This window comes from Silene latifolia, chromosome 7, assembly GCF_048544455.1.
Source record: "Silene latifolia isolate original U9 population chromosome 7, ASM4854445v1, whole genome shotgun sequence".
Taxonomy (NCBI): domain Eukaryota; kingdom Viridiplantae; phylum Streptophyta; class Magnoliopsida; order Caryophyllales; family Caryophyllaceae; genus Silene; species Silene latifolia.
The window spans coordinates 117,596,564-117,605,328 of record NC_133532.1 but is presented as its reverse complement, the minus strand read 5'-3'; the positions used below and the strand labels follow the sequence as shown (position 1 = coordinate 117,605,328).

The 8,765-nt window shown below is 35.5% G+C and overlaps 1 protein-coding gene across 3 annotated transcripts; it reads left to right on the top strand.

Annotated features, from left to right (window-relative positions):
* The first annotated feature begins 106 nt into the window (after positions 1–106).
* On the top strand, positions 107–8,765 carry LOC141592713 (uncharacterized). Of its 3 annotated transcripts, XM_074413488.1 has the most exons (12): positions 160–326; positions 1,018–1,053; positions 1,630–1,752; positions 1,858–1,910; positions 3,500–3,565; positions 4,089–4,196; positions 4,655–4,721; positions 5,115–5,199; positions 6,055–6,215; positions 6,814–6,915; positions 7,345–7,567; positions 8,379–8,765. In XM_074413488.1, exons 1-12 carry the CDS (start codon positions 288–290, stop codon positions 8,510–8,512), a joined length of 1,197 nt encoding a protein of 398 aa, XP_074269589.1. In that variant the 5' UTR covers positions 160–287; the 3' UTR covers positions 8,513–8,765. The 3 variants fall into 3 exon arrangements, with proteins under 3 accessions (XP_074269591.1, XP_074269590.1, XP_074269589.1); XM_074413490.1 differs by lacking the exon at positions 1,018–1,053 and having other exon boundaries at positions 107–326; XM_074413489.1 differs by lacking the exon at positions 1,018–1,053 and having other exon boundaries at positions 107–326; positions 1,603–1,752.

The window sequence follows — 8,765 nt, the reverse complement described above, 5'->3', positions numbered from 1 at the left end:
AACTATGGGAGTGGGCCGCTAATACAGAAATACGTCACCGAATAAGGCAATAACAATAATTATCATTTTTAAAGTATAAAATCGGGTTTAATGGACAGGGTGACTTGTAAACATTTCAACTCACTAAAACACGTGCAACAGCAGCTTAATATAAACTAGCAGTCATTTCATCTGAATCTGCTGCGCACACACAAGAGTTGTTGAGAAGGTGAGAATCACAAAGCGGAGACAACAATATTTCATCTCCGTTGATTTCTCTACTTCTTCTCTCAATCAATCAATCAATCATGGCGGACGAACCTTTTCTCACTCGTTGGAGTTTCCAGGTTTAATTCACTAACTAATTACTCTACTTTCAATTAGTCAATTATTCGTTGTTGTAATCATTAATATTGATTATTTGATTGTTAATCTGATTATTTTGATGTTTTTTGTGTATTTTTTGACGCGATTATCTTGTTTACATGCATGTAATTTAGCAATAGTTGTGAATTTAGTAGCATTGTTAGATTTGATTTGTTGTTTGACGATTTCATTTTGTTCGTCAGTGTTAATTGATTAAATTCTGCTGAAATTGAATAGTTTGGCGTCGTCGTTTGTTAGCTTCGTTGACTAATGTAGTTAGATTGTCGATTTGTAGGTTGTACTGAAATTGATCGAATAGTTTGGCGAATATCGTGTTTGCGATGATGATCGTTAGCTTTGTTGACTAATGTAGTTGGTTAGCTTTGTTGACTAATGTAGCTAGATTATCGGTTTGTAGGTGGTTGTTGTTGTAGGTTCGAAAAATTCTGTTAGTTAAGTTTGATGACATTTTCGTAAAGTTTTTTCAGATAGTTCTAATTCTGTTTTTCCGATGATTGTGATTGCAAAGGTGTCGGTTTTCAGTTTGTCACCTTCAATAGCATATCCTGAGTAGTACCGTTAGGCTGTCACCAAAATCTAGATCGATTTGCGGTTATAATTTGTTAGATACCGCTTCAATTGATATTGATATCGTTAGTCACTGATTTGTAGGTTGTTGATTGTTGTTGTCGATCATTGATGGATACTGTAAGTAATTTTTAGTTGTTTGTCTGTTGAGTTGGTCCTAATGTGTATTAATGATGATAATTTGATCAGTATAGATTCGAAATATTCTGTTAGTTTAGTTTGATGAGATTTTCGTCAAGTTTTTTGAAATAGTTCTAATTCTGTTCTTGCGATGATTGTGATTATGCAACTTGTTCTTCTCTTTTCATTATTTTTTGCTTATGATTGTACATTTTGATTGTTCAATTATGGAATGGCTTGTTTTTGTTTTTTTTTTGTGTTGCAAAGATGCTGTTGATTGACGGTTTGTCATCCTCAATAGCATATCCTGAGTAGTACCGCTTCAATTAATATCGATATCGTTAGTCACAAAAAAATTATTTGATTATTTTTGACAGTAAGAACTACAAACTGTGAGATTAATTTTTCGTCTACATTTATGTCCGTAATGTGAGATATCAAGAACATTAAGTTGTCAGTTGATTGATGAATAAAAATAAGCAGCATTTAGTTGTGCACTGAACTTGTATGCAAGGTGCTTGAGACTTTGAGGATTTGATTTTTTATTAGGATTTCTCGTTTTTTTATGATGCAAAGTTTGGAAGGAAGAGAGAGCCAAGTCCGGAAGATGAGGCAGCTGCATCAGGAACTCAGAGTAATGGGGTAGCTAACGGTGCAAGAAAGCCTGAACTTGCTGTTTATGAACAGTACAGGAATCAGGTCAGAATGTCAGATAATATCATCTGTAGTTTTTGAGAGTGTATATTCATTTTAACTCATTTTTCCTTAATATTTGATATGCTGTCTTTTGTTTGATTATGATAGGGGAGTAATGCAGCTACGACGAATGGAGGTTTGGAGAATGGTGACCGTAATCCGTAAGATACTAATTTAAATTGATTGAATTATTTCTCAAACGTGATGGATTAATATTTAATATTATGTGATACTCCCTCTGTCCCGGTCATTTGTTATCCTTTTCTATTTTTGGGTGTCATACAATTGTTATCCTTTCTATTTTAAGGATGAACTTGATGAACAACTTGATCATTCAAACTTAATTTGTTCCACTTGTCATTTAGTAATTGGTCACTTACTCTTTTCTTGGTATTTGTGCCAAAACCAAAGGACAACAATTGACCGGGACGGAGGGAGTACTTTGTTTGAGTTATATGATTCAAGTATATAGACCTCCTACTATTTTCTCCTTTGTATTACTTTAGCAACTAACACATGAAGGACCGTTGACTCCTAAACTCTTCATTAAATCAAGCTGTTGTGCTATTTCAAAGTTTTTCAGGCAATTGAGTTAAATTTCCACTTGACATCATATCATACCGATGATCCCTTTAAAGCCACATGAACTCCCTTCCCCACTCAACAACGAAAATAAGACAAATCTCTGGTTCCATCAATGGTTAACATGAACTATCACATCATTCACGTGGATAAATCATCTATGTTGCTCGGACTCGGTTAGAAGTATTCGACAAGGGTGCGTGTCCAAGTGTCGGATTCGTTTATTTTATGAAAAAAAAAATCATGTTTTTGGTCTAAAATGAAGTGTCCGAGTGTCCTACCCACGCCCGAGTGTTGAGTATCCGACACGGGTACGCGGGTGAATATGGAGAGTTCGAGCAACATAAAATCATTGTAAAGAGTTGTCCAACGTCGGCGTAAGGCACTTGATCCTGAAAACAGATATTCTTTTCCAACGATAGTATGTACTTGATGTCTGTGACTATATCTGTGCTCATTATAGGTTAATTGAATCTCCTGTGGAGTTCCATTTTGGGGGTGAATGAATTGTTTAAGGGTCTTCGTTTTAAGGTCGAAGTACTAGTTACTCATACATTCGGCCCCAACTCATTGTACAAAATGTGGCACCTCTAAAAGAACCTGCTACTTAAAAGACCAACTAAGGCTGCAAGTTCGAATATTGCCTTCTCGTGAGCAGCTTTTTGTAGGTAAAGCTCCTAAAAGTTCTACCTACTAATTTAACTTGTTAAGATGATACCCTCCAACACTTAGGTCACAATTCCACTTCGGCTTTTTTTCTTGGTATCTTGATGGTGATCAAGCATTTTTATGCAAGTTGCTTCTTCTGAAATACTAATCCACCCTATCTTATTATCTATGTTACTCTGGCTTTTCATTTCATCTTGTTTACCTTTGTGCGGTAGATGACAGTTGGACACGGGCATAACACGTGGATAGTTCATATAAGCGAAATATGTTTCGTATTTAGCTGAGCTCGGCACTTGGATATGCATCCTAACTATGGGACTATGGGAAACATAGTCCGCATTTACAGATTAAAGTGATACTCTTGTTGAGTTGTGCTGAGTGTTGTCGACTCTTTCATTTTAATGTGTAGCTTCTAAAGCAATTTTTGTGAACACTCTTTGTTAAACATAACAAAGATACTGACTGATCAGTATTTTTTACCACCTACTTCTGTGAACAGGCAGAAGCCTCTGCTGCCAGCCTTTGAAGATGTTGAAACACGCAACTTAGCCGAAAGTCTGTGCAGGTAACATAGTTTCAGCATAGTGGTTGTATGCTCTTGCATTAATCATTAATTCACTTTTCTTCTCGTTTATTTCCTTTCTTATATATCCAGAAACAACCTCTTTGGATTGTTAAACACGGGCAAGACTATGTACATCCGACCCTCCCTTACCTGCCTTTGCGGAAGCCTTTGAGGCACTGAGGGATTGCTGGTGTTGTCGCCTTTCTAGTTTAGATAAAAATGTAATCCATTACACACATAATGTCTTGCCTCTGCACGCAACAAACCCATTAGCTGGAAAACAATATATATATTGAAAACAAAATATACTTTTGAGCTTGCATATTATATTCACGTGATCAACAAACTTGGTCATTCGTGATGAAGTTTAATTTCAAAGTGATTAGCAATTCAAGCAATGTGAAGAGCAACTTTCTAGTTATTTATTAACTAGAACTTAACCAACTTTATTCATTATTGAAATTGCTTGATATTTTAAATTGTGAACTTCCTTGTAATGTTAGATGCTATCCTCTTTTGACAGAGACATAATCCATTCGAATCAAGATGTAACGTGGGAAAGCATCAAGGGTCTTGAGACTGCAAAACGTCTGGTCAAAGAAGCAGTTGTCATGCCCATAAAATACCCAAAGTAAGTCATGATAGTAATTACCTAAAAGTAATTCTCACTCAACCAAATTTATAGGAAGGCTGTATAGTGCATCTGCCTTCACGATAATTTGATCGATAAATGGTGCAAGTCGCGTACTATAATCATCAAAATCCTTTTATTTGCTCCTCTTCTCAAATTTCTCTTTCTTTATACCTTTCTATTCTATCATCGGTAAACAAACATTTTCCCAGAGCGTTGTACAGTCCTCATTTTTTTGGTTAAATCCTACATAGCCTTTTTGGTTGTCAGGTAGAGACAGCTCTACTACATTTCAATTTAAAAATTTTCAAGAAGACTATGTAATGAGACATCTGGCTCATTCCATATAAAATGAAATGTTAGATGCCTCAACTCATATATGCTGATATGTGGTTTTGAGTTTTGCCGTATCCTCTTTGTTTTTCTCTGAGCGCTGATGTTTCATTGCTTATTTTAAGGTATTTCACTGGACTACTCTCACCGTGGAAAGGCATCCTCCTGTTTGGTCCTCCTGGAACAGGAAAGGTATGTTATTACGGCCTTATATGTTTCTTATTTGAAGAATTATCCATTATATTCCTGCATCTCTGTGAATAATGATGTTCTATGTTACTAGTTTCTCTCAATCTGCGGGTCTGTAATAATCAAATTGGGATGTGGCGTTTCTGTTGATTGTGGAAGCATGCTTGTTCTGCTTTTGAGAATTGAAATCTAACGTGTAATGGCTTAACTTTGTGATTATCTAAAGAATTTGGTAATTGAAAATTCTAGTTAACTAAGTGACCATTTATTGTTCCCCTTTCTTTCGTGTCTTTGTGAATTGCGACGTAGTGTCTCTATCCCTCTTGGGACATCATGTGACCGTTTCTTCTCAGGTATTCCCTCTTCTATTTTAACTCGTTTTTTTTTTTGTGGCAGACTATGCTGGCAAAGGCCGTTGCAACAGAATGCAAGACCACTTTTTTTAATATTTCAGCATCATCTATCGTAAGCAAATGGAGAGGTACATGACTTGTACAACGTTGTCAATATTGTTGATGTGTTTACTTGAGCAGTGGGCAACATGTATGATGTCAAACATCAAACCATGATATTTGTTCAACATGCTAATGCCTACAAGAACAAAAACTAATTATCACCAAATGGTCTGTGGAGTCACTTGACATGGAAACCTTCTACGATAGGTAAGATAATGAGAAGAAAGAAAAGAGCAACTAGAGAAAACAAAAAAGACAGAGAAATGAAACTACGAGAAGAAGTATCACGGTTATAAAAAAAAAAATGAAATACCATAGTTTTTTTGGTGCTAGAAGTACCATAGTTGATAATTGATATACAGGTAAGGGTTAGAATGCATAAAACTGCGGATATTTTTCCCTGAAAAAGAATTGGAAAAATTATACTACTAAACAATAGAAAAATAATTATTATATCAACAAAAAATACACATAATTAAACTGACATAAGGAAAAAAAAATTATTATACCAGCAAAAAATAAATACGGGCATGATTTAAGAACAAAGTAATCCAAAATATTAAAATGGCAATATTAAAAATAATAAAAAGGATGCTAAAGTGAAAAAACATCGAGATATAAGCAAAAGTTACTTTAGTGAAAAAAATTTGACAACTATAATCATTAAATAATACAAAAAATAAATAAATCAAATTCCATTATCTAGCCAAATATTTTTCCTCCAAGGCTCCATAGTCCAGACTCTCTTCTCCAACACCACATTATTCTTAAAATACATGCTAATGACTATTTCTTGATATTAGTAATGCATCCTGAATGAGTTTCCGCAATGTTATCAGAACTTAGTGAGACTAATTTTATCACATTTGTATTTTTCACAGGTGACTCGGAAAAATTAGTGAGAGTTCTTTTTGACCTTGCTAGGCATCATGCCCCATCTACAATCTTTATTGATGAAATTGATTCTCTTATTAGTCATCGTGGTGAAGGTCGGAGTGAACATGAAGCTAGTAGGCGCTTGAAAACTGAGCTCTTGATACAGGTATATTTGTTTGAATAAACAGCATACTTGGTCACTCATTGGTTGACATGTCTGAGCAGTATGCAACATGCATTATTGTTTGGATGATAAAACCTAATAATTCAATATTTAGGGCATTTTTTATTAATTTTGGTTCAATTTATATATTACAAAGAGATACATTCTCTGCTCTTATAGCAAGTCATTTAATTTCGTCATTTATCGCAATGTGTGATTTTACCAGTCTTCAAATCATCATTATCAGTTTTGATAACAAAAAGTACTTCTAATAGCTGTAATAATACTTCTAGGAATGATATTTATAAATTTGTCGTCATTTTTTAATCTCTATCCTTTTTCCTTTCTACATTTGTATTATTTTTATCAGCTTATTTTGCTTCACTTCTTTATTTTTTTCCTTGTGATTTCATTTTCTCCAATACTTTGTTCTTTTTCAACCGACATTGACGGTGCATAGGACAATTCATGTTAGTTGACCATGATAGCTGACTTATATCATTTTAGGAATATGCCCCTTGTTGTTTTTGTTCTTTAATATTGTTGATTTATTGTTGGATATTCTTTAGTTTCACAATTGGTTCCATGGGTCGTATAACAGATGGATGGCTTGAGTCGGAGCAAGGATCTTGTTTTTGTCTTGGCAGCCACAAATCTGCCTTGGGAATTGGATGCAGCTATGCTTCGACGTCTTGAGAAGCGTGTATCCTTTACCGACATTGTGATGTCATTAATTTATTTGTTATCAGCAATTTCTTGTCGCACTAATTGCAACACCACATGGTGACATAACAACCTATTCGTAAAGATTTTGATAGTAGCCGCTTCCGCAATCTAAGCGCTATCAATCACTTTACGACAACAGTGACCCGGATTAAACCACGATATTCGATTCGGCATCAAAGTGAAATTGATTAATAATACCATATTGTAACTAGGCCTTGTGAAAGAGACCTGAATACGATAGTTCTATCCAAAGTATCTAGTTTGATACCTTTTTTGTAACTAGGCCTTGTGAAAGAGACCTGAATACCATTGTGTAACTTGGAATCTTGCTGATAATTCAGTGCCACACACAAGCGTTCTTGTCATTCTCAATGCAACTCTTTTTCTTTGACATGAATGAAAAAAGATCCTTGTGCCTCTCCCGGACCCGGAAGCAAGAAGAGCCATGTTTGAGGGACTTCTGCCTCCGTCTCCTAGCGATGATCAACTTCCGTTTGATTCCTTGGTCGAAAAAACAGAAGGTTACTCGGGATCAGATATAAGATTGGTATGCAAGGAGGCTGCAATGCGGCCACTTAGACGTGTGATGGCAATTCTTGAACAGAAGCAAGAACTCGTGCCTGAGGAGGGTATGTACCTTTCTCAACTCCGTACAATCTGTGGTCTGATATGTGTCCTCATTCAATTCCTTGAAATAATTGAATACATCTTGATTTTCTTGTGCATTGTTTCTTATATGCAAGCTGCTATCCTGAAGAAAAATAAATTGCAATTTGTCGTCTTTTCTTTACTTATTTCATTCATTTTTGTGTTAAATATTATATTGAATGAGATTCCCGTGGGCAGTTGCTCTTCAGTTTTACTAAATTTTCACCCGCTCCCCCTCTCCTTTCCTATGCTTTTTGTTTCCTCTCCTTTGAATTATGTTTCTGTTGGTTGTGATTGATAATGTTAGTCGAACTTCTAGGACTTAGGATGTGTTGTGTCCACTTTACTTCGTGCAAAGGACTCTTTTTTACTAGTGAATAATCTCTACTTTGTGAGATGCATGATATCTGCAAGAACTTGATTTTTGTATAAGACCGAGCACTGCCAGTGAGGCAGTGACTATAGATGAACATCCTAGATTCCTAGAGACATTCCATTCTAAACAGTTATGTAACTTCTGGAGTACAATCTCGGCAAAAAGCTATCAAGAGTCATCTTATGCCTAATTTCTATGTATTTGCTTTCAAACGCGTTCAAGTATCTTCACTCATTCTTTTAGCTATATGCCCAGCATCGAGTCCAGCTCTGGGGTTATAAAATGACAGTGGAACCACATATGAGATTTACTTCGAAGATTATGGAGCCATGATCTTAAATACAATTCTATTATGCATGCATAGACATGGTTTACACTTAAATTGTTTGAAGTGACACCGTCTTCCTATCACGCAGAACTGCCTCCTGTTGGACCAATAACATCTGAAGATATAGAGTTAGCACTCAAGAATACTCGTCCATCTGCTCATCTTGTTGCACATCGCTACGACAAATTCAACGAAGATTATGGAAGTCACATACTCGAATGAAATCTGCAGCTCACTTATATTATGCAGTCCTGTGAGTTATCCCTCATCCACTTTCTAGACCTTTTTCGTGACAGAAACACTAGTAATTTATTTGTTTCATGTTTATTAAGCATGTCGCTGTTTACATGGGTCCATATTAAGCGGATCCAATAACTGTAGAACTATTCGTTCCATTTTTTTGTTTTGTGTGAGTTGTGATCAGGCTTGAAGATCCAGCTATTCACGTTACCTATTATTTGGGATATTCATGCTA

What these genes read in the sequence shown, in the direction of transcription:
- LOC141592713 (XM_074413488.1), top strand. Translation starts at nt 288, where the DNA reads ATGGCGGACGAACCTTTTCTCACTCGTTGGAGTTTCCAG. An exon ending in ATGCCCATAAAATACCCAAA is followed by an intron (nt 4,197 to 4,654) that starts GTAAGTCATGAT and finishes GCTTATTTTAAG; the next exon opens with GTATTTCACTGGACTACTCT. An exon ending in GTCCTCCTGGAACAGGAAAG is followed by an intron (nt 4,722 to 5,114) that starts GTATGTTATTAC and finishes TTTTTGTGGCAG; the next exon opens with ACTATGCTGGCAAAGGCCGT.